This window comes from Malus domestica, chromosome 14, assembly GCF_042453785.1.
Source record: "Malus domestica chromosome 14, GDT2T_hap1".
Classification (NCBI taxonomy): Eukaryota; Viridiplantae; Streptophyta; class Magnoliopsida; order Rosales; family Rosaceae; genus Malus; species Malus domestica.
This window is the reverse complement of record NC_091674.1, coordinates 26,496,340-26,511,080: the sequence shown is the minus strand read 5'-3', so window position 1 is coordinate 26,511,080 and position 14,741 is coordinate 26,496,340. Positions and strand designations below refer to the sequence as shown.

Below are 14,741 nucleotides of genomic sequence, written 5' to 3'. Positions count from 1 at the left end.
GTTTTTGACAAGATATTTTTACATATGTATCAGACAGCTAGAGCCCATGAAGAAACCAAGCAGTATCCCTTGAATATAATATGTCGGTGGAAGTTTTGGAAAATATGATCAAGAAATGAACCAAGTCATTTTATGTAAAAACTATAGAGAAACTACTATGTGGATCTCTATTTCGTAAAAATATATATGATGGTTTAGTCACTTCCAATGGAAAAATATTAGGAGCAATAATTATATATCACCTGGGTTTTGAATCTCATACGTACTGTGAATTCTTCGGTTAACATGAAATTATATTTTCATATACATCAAATTATTGCCTTTTGGAAAGGAATCATTTTCAGATCCCTTTCACCAAATCTTGTCAATCAACAAATCCGGACCCTTGAAATTTGGGAGGCAGATTCTCTGCCCTCCCACTTCTCATGCCCTCCTGTTTTGTGTGGTCACAGTTAAGCCATGTTAACATTTTATATATATTTTTTATAGAGATAATAAGACAAAAAGGAATAGTAATATAAAATGTTGACGTGGTTTAACCGTGACCACACAAACAGGAGGGCACGGGAAGTGGGAGGGCAGAGAATCTGCCTCCTGAAATTTGATCAAATTGCTAAAGTTATTATAACTTTTAAGGGACCCCTCTATTTTTAGCCATTCGATCAAATTTCAAGGATCTGAATTGATTGATTGATAGAATTTGATGGAATGAATCTGAAAATGATCTCTTTCCTTGCCTTTTACCATTATGCAGCAGCAGAACTAGCTCAACTCAAATTGTGAATTATTACCAGCCCCAGAATCAGATTCTCTCTCTCTCCCCCCCCCCCCCCCCCCACCGGAATTCCAGGTTGGAAAAAAGATAGTCTCAGAGACCTGAGAAAGTACACGCAAAATCCAGAAATTTTGTAGTCCATCATCATCTGCCTCAACATTTGAAATTCTTATTCAGTTTTTTTCATCATTTTTTAAGGGAGAGGTTCAGCCTGGAACATAAGATGGTATGCTAAGTATTATTATACAAGTAATGAGATACTTGTGTTAAAAAAATTAACAACTTAGAAAATAAAATTTTTCTCTACTTACATAATGAAAAGTCTTATACTACCCGTGTTCTGAGTACAACAATTAATTTCTCGTTTTACACGTCATGCATGATTCATAAGGTTTGCCTAGAGATTTGTGTGTACAACTTAAACATTCATGCAAACGAACATACAAGCAAAAAACCAACGTGACCAAAAAAAGTGAAGTGAAACAAACATATAGGGTGCGTTTGGTACGTGGGACGGGACGGGACGGAACGGGACGAGGCGTTCCGTCCCGCGTTTGGTGCGCCTAAAACGAGTGGGACGAGGTGTTCCACGGGACAAATTTTTGATGATTTTTGGTTCCACCTCCCCCCTGTGGAACGGGTTGTTCCACGTCCGTGGGACAGAAATTTTTAACATTTTAGGACAAAAATGCCCCTTGTCTTTTTCAAAATTTACAGCATCAAAATCATATAACAAACCCTAAAAACCATTTCTCTTCTTCTCAGCCGCTGACCCTCTTCGCAACCTTCCTCCTCATCTTCTTCGCATCTCCCCTTCGCAACTCTTCCGTGTAGCGGCTCTGCATCTCCCCTTCGCAACTCTTCCGTGTAGCAGCTCTGCGATCCTCTTCCGTATAGCATCTTCAGATCTGCATCTCCGTTCCAGGTTCGATCTGTTTTTGTGTAGCTCTCGGTCTCTCTTTCTCTGTAAAAAAATTTCTTTGTAATTTGATGGCATTACAGTGAAAACCAATTGTTCAAATGTTTTTTTATTTGTTCTTTGTTTACCCTATACGTAATACGGTAAGTTCTTTGTTTACCCAATTGTTCAGATCTGCATCTCCCTATCCGGCCGCCATTGAAGCTCTGCTACGAAGCTCTCTCTTTGTTCACCCTATACGTAATACGGTAAGTTCTCCTCAACATACCTGCATCCATCTTCGTAATACCATAGAGAAAATTGAATCTGATTTTTTTGTGCATAAATCTTTGAATTTCTCTTCCGATTCTCATATGTATATGCGTGTATGTGTATGTTTAAATGTGTGTGTGTGTCTGATTCCTTGTGATGTTTGGATGGGCAGAGATGAAGGTTGTTGCTGCATACTTGCTCGCTGTTTTGGGAGGGAAGGCGAGCCCCTCAGCTAGCTGCTGACTTGAAGGACATTCTTGGATCAGGTAACTTTTATATTAAAAAAAATTCTTTGTTGCTGCAACGACGTGCGATTCAAGTTAAAATTGATATTATTGTCATTGTATTGTTTGTGTTAAATTGGGATTTCCGTTTGTGGGCTTTTCTTGGTTTATTTAAATTTATGTTTGATGGATTTTTTTCGGTTTGTTATACGGATGCTGATAATTAGTATATGTAGTCTTTTATATACAGGTTTCCTAGTCATGTTAGTCCTCTTAGCTTGAATTTGTTTTGAACTCTTAACCCCTACACCATTGGCAAGGGTTCTAGTCCTGCACCCATCCACTTTTGGATGAAAGAGTTATTCATTTAGTTTATATGTTAAAACAAAATTGTGGAGATTTCGGTTGCGTAATGCTCATTTCGTCTATTAGTTTTTATTAATTTTAACTTGAGATGGAATTTTGATAATCAGTCTTGCAACCTATATCCATGCGCATGGTTGAATTTCTGTATTGAAATGGAAGTGGTTTTGTCATTGGAATTCGGTCATTATGTTATCCGGGATGATGAAAAGTTAGAAAATACCTTCATATGTGAGATGTGTCATTAGTAGTAAATTATCCTTGACAAGGTACTGTTTGCACGGAGAAGATGCTTAGGTTGCCCTTGGTACTAGTATTTAAAAAAAGTGTATTATTATTTGTACAACAACGTTTTGCACTCTGAAATGTAACTTCATTATTTGTTTGGTTACAGTTGGAGCCGAGGCTGATAGTGACAAGATTGAGTTGCTATTGTCCGAAGTCAAGGGAAAAGATATCACCGAGCTAATCGCATCTGGAAGGGAGAAGTTGGCATCTGTTCCATCTGGTGGTGGTGCAGTTGCTTATTCCGCACCTGCAGCCGTCGGTGGTGGTGGGGCTGCTGCTCCTGCCGCTGCCGAGCAGAAGGAGGAGGAGAAGGTGGAAGAAAAGGAAGAATCAGACGATGTAAGTATATTATGTCAAATGCAGCTGTTGATAATATCTAGTTTGCTTTGTTTGCAAGCTGGGCTGTTCTAATTTTATTGTGATTGTTTAATAACTACTAAAATCGTTTTTTTCTTTTTTGCAGGATATGGGTTTCAGCCTTTTCGACTAAGGGACTTGCTTTTGGTGCGTTTCCTGTATCAAGACTTGACATCTTCAGTATTACTTTCAGACCAATGCTGTGTTTTTAAGTTTCTATTTGTAGTTGGATATGGTTCTAGATCTCAAAAATTTTGTTTCGATATGCAAGTGATCAAAGAAATTTGCTTTATATATTATTACCATCTATTTGAGTCGACTTAAGATTGCTTGCTTGTGGTTTAATGCGGGTCTGGTTCATTTACCTGCGAAGCGAAAAGTATGCCTTTGAACACATTACTGTTCGGACGTCGGTGTTTGGTTCCAATAATCAACCACAACCAACCAAACCACACGAAACAACAAATACAACGTAAAACGGAACAACATGAAACATGGTCTTCAACATTTCTCCTGTGCTCTTGTGTGGTTTGCCACGCAATGCAATGGGGAATATTTAGAGGGGTGTCCATCGAATCAAGGCCAATTCTAATGTTTGCAGAACCTGAACTCCCAGAACAACAACCCACAATTGAAAGGACCAAAATTAGGAACTAAAAATTGAATAAGGGTGTGGGTTTTGCAATTTGCATAATAAAATTTGATGGGTTTGTGCTGAAAATTTGAATGGAGTTGTAGAAAACTGGGAGATTAAAAATTACAAATTTTAAAAGGGTTTGCATGTGGAACACAACATATACCTATTAAAATTTGGACCAAGAAAAACAAATAATGGATAATAGTGTTCAAATTTGAACAAAAAAAAAAAAAAAAAAAAACTGTCCTGTTCCGTCCATGTGTTACCAAACGCAGAACGGAACATGGGTATTTTAGTCATTTTAATCTTTTGGTTCCGTTCTGTCCATGCGCTACCAAACGCAGAACGGAACAACTGGCATGTTCCGTCCTGCGCGTACCAAACACAACACAGAACATCCGTTCCGTCCCGTCCCGTCTGCGTACCAAACGCTACCATATAGAACGAAAATGTATCACCATTTCATGCATGCGAATATAAGCCTCACCAATTAATTAATTTGGACCTTTAAAATTTGATCCAACAGTTACAAAAAATGACATCTTTAAAAGTTATAATAATTTTAGCCGTTAGATCAAATTTTAAGGGTCCGAATTAATTGATTGGTGGGAGAGATCCAAGAGGATCTCTTCCCTTATTTGGTAATCCATGTGTGTCACGTTGGTTCCTTTTTCATGTTTGAACATATGTATGGACATATATAGCTACTATATTTCTTTCATGCATGCGCATTGTCTTTTTTTTTCATGGAGAACTTTGAATTTTTATGTGATTTGTCCTTGTGTTTCAGCCATACATGTCCATGAGAAGAACATTTCTTGCTCTTTCCATGATTTTCACAAAAAATAAACTCACGGAGAGCTGAGTTTTGAAACTCTTTCTAGCATTTAAAAGAGAAATATCATTAGATTAATTAAGACATCTTAGGTAAATTGATTGACCTTTAAAAATATTTGAATAATCAATTTGAACATATTTTAAGTACCTTAGAATACGATAATGCATATATACAAAGCTTTGTTATAATATAATAAGGGAGCTTAATTTTTTTTTTTTCTCTTCCTCTTAATGATGAATAGGATACCTTACCAATATTTTGTTGGCCAAATTAAGTTTCTTGTCATTTGGTTCATGATTGGAAAGCTTAGAAATTTGATGATGTGCACCTTATATTGTCAAACTGAAATTATACTTTAGGCACGCAACTTATTTAAGCTTACAATAAAGTTTATATTGTCCATACATGCCAAGAGGATCCAAAACTTCATTAATTGGGTTCAGCCAAACACTGGACCTTCTTCTACCTCCATGTGTGGATGCACTGCAACAAAGAGATAAAAGAGCTGACCAAAAACAAAAAGAAAAAAAGAAAGAGATAAAAGAGACAGACTGACGACTTTGGCAATGACAATAATGGCATCCAATCGATGTGATGATTTGATAATATGTAAATGGTCTGTATGCTACATAAGTCATACCTTTTCCCTCTCCATACATAACAGATTATGCAAATATAATATACAGATATATATATATATATATTCACTCTCTCTACTTTGAGTTTATATATATATACACTAGTACAAAAAATATTTTGCGTGACATAGGTCCTTCGTCGCACAAAGTCAAAAAAAAGTCGAGCAAAAATTTGCGCGACGAACCTTTGTCACGCGCCAAGCCTGTGAAAGCAGGGTTTGCGTGAAGAAGAAGTTGCATGCGTCGCGCAAAGTCTCTTTGTGTGACGCACAATCCTACGTCATGCAAAGTGTTTTTGCGCGACACACCATTACACTTCTTCGTCACGCAAACTTTTTTTTTTTTGGGACAAAAAAATTACGCGACGTAGGATTGTGCGTCACGCAAAGACACTTTACACGACGTATGCAACTTCTTCGTCACGCAAACTTTTTTTTTTTTTTTGAACAAAACAATTGCGCAACGTAGGATTGTGCGTCACGCAAAGACACTTTGCGTGACCTATGCAACTTCTTCGTCACGCAAACTTTTTGTTTTTTTTTGGGACAAAAAAAGTTTTGATTTAATTTTTAATAAATATTGTAATTAAATTCTAAAAAATAAATAATAAACCAATAAAAAGTATTTGATTATAAACTATATGAAAATGTACATACAAGATGTCCGAACAAAAAAAGAAAGAACTACAATAAGTAGTCTTCTAGGTTTGATACATCAAACTACTAGGTATCAGCTGGACGAAGTGGTTGGGAGGTCGAAGGTGGAGCAAGATCAAGTGATGGCATCTGGATTTGAAGACCGGACATCACTAAGGCCTGTAGAATCATACTCATCTGGTCACCCTGGGTCCTAACCTGGGCCTTCATCTACTCGTTCTCAGCCCTCAGCTGCTCATTCTGAACCCTCATCTTCTCATTCTAGGCCTTTATCTGCTCGTCCTGGGCTACAAGCTGACCTTTTAGGGTTGTCACTTCCTCCTTCAGAGCATTGACCTCTCCTATGGTCGATCTGGAAGATGAGGCACCCGTTTCACGAACACACGCATTCCCCATGCCCCGAACAACTTTGCCATGACAACGACCGAACTTCTGATTCAGAACCTCAGTCATGATCTCAAAACCTGCATCCTCGGGTACAGTGGCGTCCTCAATCAGGGTATCCGGGGGAAGTTGAGATGTTGCTTCTTGGAGAACAATAGGGCACTTTTCCACCATAGAAGCCTGTAATAATAAAGAAAAAACATATAATGTTTAATAACAAAATATAAATAATATTTGAATGATTCATAAATATAAGAATAATAACAATTACATATACTTACATAAAGTTGCTCACTGGTCTCATCGCCAGGTTGAACGTAAACATCCTTGAACAAGTCGATCTCTGGGAACTTAGAACCCTCCTGAAGGAAAAAAAAAACATTAAGAAAACTTTATTAATCAATAATAAAAAATAAATTGTATAAAATTTCAAAAGTAATATACTTTTACCTCACGTCGTGCCTCAAGCCTATACGAAAAGGGCTTCGAACCGGAATGGTGGAGAAGTGTCCTTGACTCCCGAGCAATCTTGCCAGCAATAGATTTCTTCTGTGAAACACATAATATAGATGTTAGTGTGACGATTTGAAAGCAATTACTTTAAAATGCTTAAAAAATAACTAAAACATTAATGAATTATTATTAAAATATTATGTACATACCACAAATTTTGGGTCCATAAAATGGTTGCAGAGCCACTCCCAATCCTCTCGCCGGTCCACCAACTCGGATGGGCAACCCTGTAGGCGAGCAGTCTCCAGATCACCCTATTTCTTAAAATGCGCATGAAGATCACTCTTCCAATTTTTGTACCGGTTTGCGAAGGTCTCATCTAAGTAGGTGATGACCTCTGAGGATATGTCCTTAAAATCAAAATTGACCTACAAATATGAAAAACAACAAAATAATAGTAATAAATTTAATAATATTAAGATAGTATACTTTGGTTTATAATATTTGTAAACATAATTGAAAAAAAAATGATAAAAGGCTAAAAATTAATATACTAACCGACAACTTGTCTCGCACCAGTATCTTCGTCTCCTCGGGAATTTCTGCCCAAGATTCCCACTGCATAGGACAACAATTTTTAATAATATAACCACAGCTAGTAACGACGATACTATGTTGCTGTGAGGTAGCCGCTCCACGATGTCGCGAGTCATATGCAATCTTGATCAAGGAGGCAGACAGACGTACCATATGTGCCGCCTTCAGCATTCGATTAGCCCCCTGGTGTTTTTTTTAGTTGCCCAAAAAAACTATGGTGAAAACCCTAAGCTTAAATTCGTCGGTCTCCGTCGCGCAAACTGCCGTCGCGCAAACTGCCGTCGCGCAAACTGCCGTCGCGCGACGGAGACCGACGAAAGACTAATCATTATATATTACTGCATAACAACTTTTTACAATACAATTAATTACACTTTTAAAAAGCAGCCACGATATATCAACAACTATAAACTTATCTACAATACTCAAGGGTATGCAATCCAATAAATATTCAGTTTTCTTTGACAATTGTTCGATTAAATCTAAAAGCTCTAAGTGATGAAATATTCAATGCTCCCGAGTATTGTAGCCACACTCCTAAAATTGAAGTATCAACGATATATTAATAAGATCTTCTTCAATTCATTCGATGATCGAAAATTGAGAGAGGTGAAAAAATTATAAAATGAGTATGTGTATAGCACTACCCTTAAAATAATGCAGTTAACCACACTGTACAAAGTTCACTATATTAAGATCCTATGAGGCTATGAATGATCACTTTATACGATTAAGATTGTATGAAAATGTATAACCCTATATGAATATGACAATATAGTACTGGCAGGCTATAAATGATCACTTATACGATTAAAATTGTATGAAAATGTATAACCGTATATGAATATGACAATATAGTACTGCCAAGCAAAAGTATTATTGATCCCTGCAGAGATGGTGAAATTAGATTGCCACGCACTTACTAATTTTATCACACATTCACAAACTCACTCGCAAGTCTAAATACCACTAGCTTTAGTTGTGCCCATATATATATAAGCACAAGCGCTATACATATCCGTCAGAAGCCACCACATTCATTAGACTTCTAACAAAAGCTCTCTCTCTCTCTATCTCTCGTGCTTTCCTGCTTCGCAAGAGCTCCAAAAATGGGAGGTGGGAATGAGTATAAGAAAGGTCTTTGGACAGTGGAGGAGGACAAAATTCTGACGGATTACATCACGTTGCATGGCAAGGGCAAGTGGAATCGTGTCAATAAAGTCTCAGGTAATTAATTACCACATAATATATAATCATTTGTGTAATTAAGTTCATAACACAAACATATATATTAATGCATGTTTAACTTTGCATTAGGATTGAAGAGAAGCGGCAAAAGTTGCAGATTAAGGTGGATGAATTATCTAAGTCCCAGCGTGAAGAGAAGTGACTTCTCGGAGGAAGAAGATGATCTCATCATTCGACTCCATAACCTCCTTGGCAACAGGTTCGTCCATAACCTAGCTCTTTCTTCAAAATAATTTAGGAAACAAATTAATCTTGAAAAAAATTCAAAATAAACGAGTCTGGTAGGATGGAGGCAGTAACTTGTAATTGAAGTTCAAGCAGAAACAATTGATACGTAGTAATTTAGCATATCAACTTTACATATGCGAAAGGTTGGTGAGAATCTATGACTTCTGCATGATTAACTTGCTTCTTTCGGTCTTCAATTTTCCTGCAAAAGTTTTACTATAACTGTTGAATGTTTTTTGAGTAATCACTGTGTTGAATATTCTACCTTTCTTGGCGTTCCATTGTGGATCCCAAGTCCCAACAAATAATACTGGGAAGTGTCCACTGCAATTAATTTTTCACCACTATTTTCTGCATTTTATATATTTCTTGCAAGTATGCCAATTAACCCAAAAAAATCAAAAAGAAAAAACTTTACTTAAGAATTGAACCGAAAATACTAAACAGACAATAATTCGTATATAAATCACAGTTTAATGTCTTTTTATTATCTGCTTAGTGTTCCTCCGATTCTGTATATAGTTTCCAAGTTGATATTCGATCTTGGATGATTATTTCTTGTCTAATTAGGTGGTCTTTGATTGCTGGCCGTGTTCCTGGGAGAACCGACAATCAAGTCAAGAACCATTGGAACGGTCATTTGAGCAAGAAGCTCGGTGTCGGTTCAAAAAGAGGAAAGACAAAAGCGAAGACTTATTCCGACTCAAAACGAGCAAAAAATAATTTCTGCATGCCCTCATCAGAGTCAAACTCCGAGCTGCAACCACTTCCCAATTCCGATTCCAATTCCAAAATTTTCGGTGATCATGAAGCTGCAGCTGCCATTGATGAATTTGATGATGAGATGATGAACATCCAGGACCACATTGGCTCTACAAGTGAGGTTGGTTTTAGTGGCATGTGGGAGGCGACGATGATGAGTAATGACAAATTTTGGTTTCACAGTGATGACCTTAATCAATATAGCCCTTATTTATGGGACCCTACGCTGGATGATCACTACCCTTTTCAATTTGATAATTTGTAAACTTTGTTATTATATTTTGTATGTCTTAATTCTGTATTTACACTAATTCGATATCTAAATTATATTTTGTTAAATAGTTATGAAATACCAATTACAGTGAAAATGTTTGATGATCTGAAGATTCCATCGGCGAAATCTAATTAAAATGGGTATTGCTAAGGGGCTGTCTATTTAAACTAAATTTTGTAATCATATAACGTAATTGTTATAATTAAATTATTATTTAAATAATTAATATAATAATTTTTTATTAATGACATATCACATAATTTATAAATTTGATCTTCAAAATAGTAAAGTCATTCACATCAGGGCAATTCGACAAAACTAAATGATAGTCACAGAGTCAGAGTCCAGCAGAAGTTTCCAGTGCCTGCATAAGGTTCTGTTACAATCAGTGTTCACGTTCTGATATGTGGTCTTTTTCCAGCAACTTGTACATAAAACTACACGCATTACCTAAGTCCTGTTGTTTGATTAAGTGCTTCCATTTTTAAGCTTGACCAATAAATATATACAAATATTTAAGGTTAAGGTTAACTGCATTCTTGACGACATATCAATAACTAGACCTGTAAATAGATCAGGTTTATCGGGTTTGGGTCGGGTTCAATCCAACCCGTTAAGTTAATGGATCATCCGTTTCACCCGTTAACAATTATTATTATTATTTTTTTTGCATAGAGTTTTTTTTTTGTTGGTAAGACTTTACTGAAATTATTAAAACATCATTAACTAACAGGTGCTAACAGGGTCTAATGGGTTGACCCAAAGTGACCCGTTATTTAACGGATTCATCCGTTAGCAACTCAACCCGTTAAACATCCATCCAAATACTAATATTAACGGATCGGGTCGGGTCCAAATGTCAGGTCTACCAATAACTATATATATTGATAATTTTAAAGTTGAATTATCGACATATTTGCATTTATAAAAATTAAAATTAAAACTGCATTATAACAACAATGCAACATGTACACGAAAGATAGCCCATGTGATAAGTACTATAGAGTCATAAACATGATGTCTCCAGTTATATCAAAAATCTCTTAAACAACTAGACAAATCATGTAATAGGTATGATAACCTATAAGAGTGAAAATATATCTCCGAGTGCATGTAAAAATCTTCCCAGCAGCGAGCTTTGTGGTGGCTTATATCTTCTTTCCCATGCCAAGTGACTAAGAATTTTTGTTCGTTTACAAACTTACTGTTGATCTGAGGAAGCTAAAATGCAAGTCTCGTCTACTTCTCTTGCTTCCTTTGTGCATGTGCAAATAAAAAATATTGTAATGTTGAAATCGAACACATAGTAATTTTCTTATTTCTCTGAGATTTGCAACCCAATCAAGGTGGGTGAAGAAGATAGGTAAAAGATGGGAAATCTGTGATGGCCTACAGGAACTTTTTGTTCTGTATTACCCCAGGACCCAGGTAACAAAAGACCAAAGAGGAGGAACTGGGGACAGAGACTCTTTTTAGAGAGAGAGAGAGAGATGTTTTTACAAAGCGATAAAACCAGGCCTAGGCACCTCTTACCCAAAAAGCATGTTTTTATAAAGCGATAAAACCAGGTCTAGGCACCTCTTACCCAAAAAGCATGTTTTTATAAAGCGATAAAACCAGGTCCAGGCACCTCTTACCCAAAAAGCAAAAGGGTAGAAGATGATATGGGCAAGTGGGCTTGCCTTTCAGCTTTTGACCTCGTCAATTTTTTGTCCTCAATCGTATTTAGGGTTTTAGGGAAACCCTACTAAAGCTCCCCTCTTGGAAAATACCTGTTGGATGGGTTTGAATCGTTACCTCCACAACATTTAAATAATTGATCTTTTGAAGGATGGAAAAATTTGCTTTCCTTCTGTCTACTTGAATGTCACTTCCCTTTCAACAACAAAATTATTGGATTGAAAAATAGTACATAATAGAACTGTGTCTTGTATACATTGTATTTGCTTTCTAAATAAGGTTTATTTTAGAATCTAACTTGTCTATACGTAGGAATATTTCTTGATTCCTAAAGAGAACGATATATCGCTTTTGATGTATCTTTAATAAAACTTTATACTTATGATAACTCAATCTAATAATTTTTAATGATGTATTTAAATCCTAGTTGAGAACGATATGAATTCGTAAGTGCGAAAATCCTTGGTAAAAAAGAAATGATATTGTTGCTATATATAGTAGAACTCGTGCATCTCTTAAGTCATCATCTGGGGAATCTCAATACTGAAAAAGCTCTATTTTAAAAACCGATTGAAAAACGCTGTCATAATTTGCAGTATGCTGTAAAATAGGATTAATTGGCACACGCTACAAATGATTAACGAAATGCAGAGATATAAGGCACCTGCATGCCTTTCAAGCCTCCCAAAGCTGCAACGAACATGGATATAGGGAAAGAGAGTAGGGTTTGTAATCGAATCTCTGTACTCCCCTCCCCTACCAACTAGTCACGACTCACAAGTCACAGCACAAGGTGCATCACGGATGCAAAGACTTTCCTAGCTAACTAGTTCTAAACAAAAATATTCTATTTATTCGAAATTGGCGCAACTTTGATACATATTATATATTCATGCAAATACTTGAAGAACATGTTTACTCAACATAAATGGGGAAGGAACCGAAGGGTCTAGAAAAAGATGAAGTACCAAAGAAAGAAATCAAATCAATTAGGTTTTCTTTTTAAGATGAAACTCACACTTTTCCGAAAAGTTAAGAAGTAAAATGATTTTTCTACTCATTTTCAATAAACCCAGAAAACTCAAAAATTAAGATGATTATAAATTCCAATTCTAACATATAAGTAAACATTCAAAAGTATCTTGTTTGGTTGGTTCTTAATTGATAATTAACTCGTGGTATGGGTTTCGACAGAGATATGGGTTTTAGTCGAATGTTTAGTGGCATTACAACAAGACGTGTGACATGCTCCATGATGCAAACAAGGATTCTAGTTTCAAGCAGTCCAAGCCAATTGTTAAGTCTCAATGTTTTTCGTGTTTAATATTGTCTGTTTGCAAATTGAAGGACCCACCTTTAGGTACGGGAGTAGAATTCTCTCCTTTATGAATCTCTTCCCTTTTCGTCCCCTCCTCTCATATTTTTCTTTTTGTTTTAACTCTCTAAAAAGATATCAATATAAGATGCTAACGTGGTTTGATCATAACCGTTTAAATAGGAGGAGAAGAAATGGAAGAGAGATTAAGAGGGGAGATCATCCTACTCTTTAGGCACACAGACAACTACTGGAAATCAAGTTAACACCGTCACAAAAACCTGATATTTTTTATTTGACCCGAGTTTGTCAATTGTTTGTATAACTTTGGTTGTATATTTTCTTGTAGCAATGGACAAGTGAAGACATCGTCAAATGCTCAGGCACCAAATACAACTCAAACTTTGCAGCTTTCTCCCACTAAAGCAATTTCCCCCGTACACACTAGGGTATAGATTCCGCTGGTCTGATACATTGTCAATTTTTTGCCCTCAGTCATATTTTAGGGTTTTAGGGGAACCCTACTAAAGGTCCCCTCTCGGAAAATAGCTGTTGGATGGGTTTGAATTGCTATCCCCACAACATGTAAATATTGATCTTTTGATGATGTAAAAAGTTGCTTTCCTTTTGCCTACTTGAAAGTTAACAGTGTTAACCTTCAACCTTTGATGAACATCAATGGAGTCTTTTATGTATTCTTAGAGAAAGAAAGAGAAGAAATTAGAGAGAGAAAGAGAGAGAGCTGAATTGTTCTTTCTTGTATTCAAAGGATGATTTTACAGTACATCATACAAGTATACATAGTCTAACTTTACTTGCTCACCAAGGAATCTTTCCTTACATATTAAGTAATCTTCTACTAACTGTTTTAACTACCTTAATAGATTATAACAAACTTATTCCTCCATCTATTTACACTTGTCATGATTCAAGAGCTTTATATCTTCACATCCCCCCTCAATCATATGCTTGGAGGAACCAAGCATAAGATTGGAACAATGGTGCTGAAACAAAGGTGCTGACAGTCCCTTTGTTAATATATCTGCAAACTGCTTTTTGGACGAGACATGAACAACATGGAGATCACCTCGAATGACCCGTTCCCGTACAAGATGATAATCGATCTCGATATGTTTCCCTCGAGAATGAAAGACTGGATTAGAGGATAGTGCAATCACTGAGATGTTGTCGCAATAAAGTACTGGAGCTGTGAATATTGGAACACATAAATCACACAATAACTGCCTTGTCCATGCTAACTTAGCAGCTACAATGGCAAGGGCCCTATATTCTGCCTCTGTAGATAACCTAGAGACAGTATGTTACTTCTTAGATGCCCACGATATAGGATTCGAACCAAGGTATACAATGTGACCAGAAGTACACCATCGATCATTTGGGTCACCTACCCAATCAGCATCACTATAAGCTTGCAGTTGTAACTTGCCAGGTTTGAATTGAAGACCATAATCCAAAGTGCCATTCATATATCGTAAAATACGTTTGACTGCCACAACATGGGAGTCGAGTGGGTTATGCATGAACTGACAACACTGATTAACAGAAAATGCAATATCAGGTCGTGTAAACGTTAGATATTGCAGTGCTCCCATGATACTTCGATACTGTTGTGGACTATGATAAGGAGTACCCTCAGTTTTAGACAATCTGTGATAAGGCAAACATGGTGTCGCACAAGGTTTGGAATCCTACAGATTAACTTTTGCTAGGAGGTCCTTGATATATTTGGTTTGACACACAAACAAACCATCAGGTTGGTATATAATCTGCAACCCTGAGAAATAATGCAACTGGCCCAAGTCCTTCATTTCAAACTCTTTAGTGAGAGCTTG

The 14,741-nt window shown here is 36.5% G+C and overlaps 1 protein-coding gene and 1 pseudogene across 1 annotated transcript; both read left to right on the top strand.

The window, feature by feature from the left end:
- The first annotated feature begins 1,494 nt into the window (after nt 1-1,494).
- On the top strand, nt 1,495-3,497 carry LOC103421698 (large ribosomal subunit protein P2B-like; annotated as a pseudogene).
- Nucleotides 3,498-8,397: 4,900 nt separating this feature from the next.
- LOC103424509 (transcription factor WER-like) lies at nt 8,398-9,997 on the top strand. Its single transcript, XM_008362589.4, has 3 exons — nt 8,398-8,608; nt 8,699-8,828; nt 9,428-9,997. The coding sequence occupies exons 1-3, from the start codon at nt 8,491-8,493 to the stop codon at nt 9,882-9,884; spliced, it is 705 nt and encodes a 234-aa protein (XP_008360811.2). The 5' UTR covers nt 8,398-8,490; the 3' UTR covers nt 9,885-9,997.
- The last annotated feature ends 4,744 nt before the right edge of the window (nt 9,998-14,741 follow it).

Excerpts from the sequence above, each read along its gene's own strand:
- LOC103424509 (XM_008362589.4), top strand. The coding sequence starts at position 8,491 with ATGGGAGGTGGGAATGAGTATAAGAAAGGTCTTTGGACAGTGGAGGAG. Across the intron at positions 8,609-8,698 it reads TCGTGTCAATAAAGTCTCAG|GATTGAAGAGAAGCGGCAAA; the intron begins GTAATTAATTAC and ends ACTTTGCATTAG. Across the intron at positions 8,829-9,427 it reads CATAACCTCCTTGGCAACAG|GTGGTCTTTGATTGCTGGCC; the intron begins GTTCGTCCATAA and ends TTGTCTAATTAG.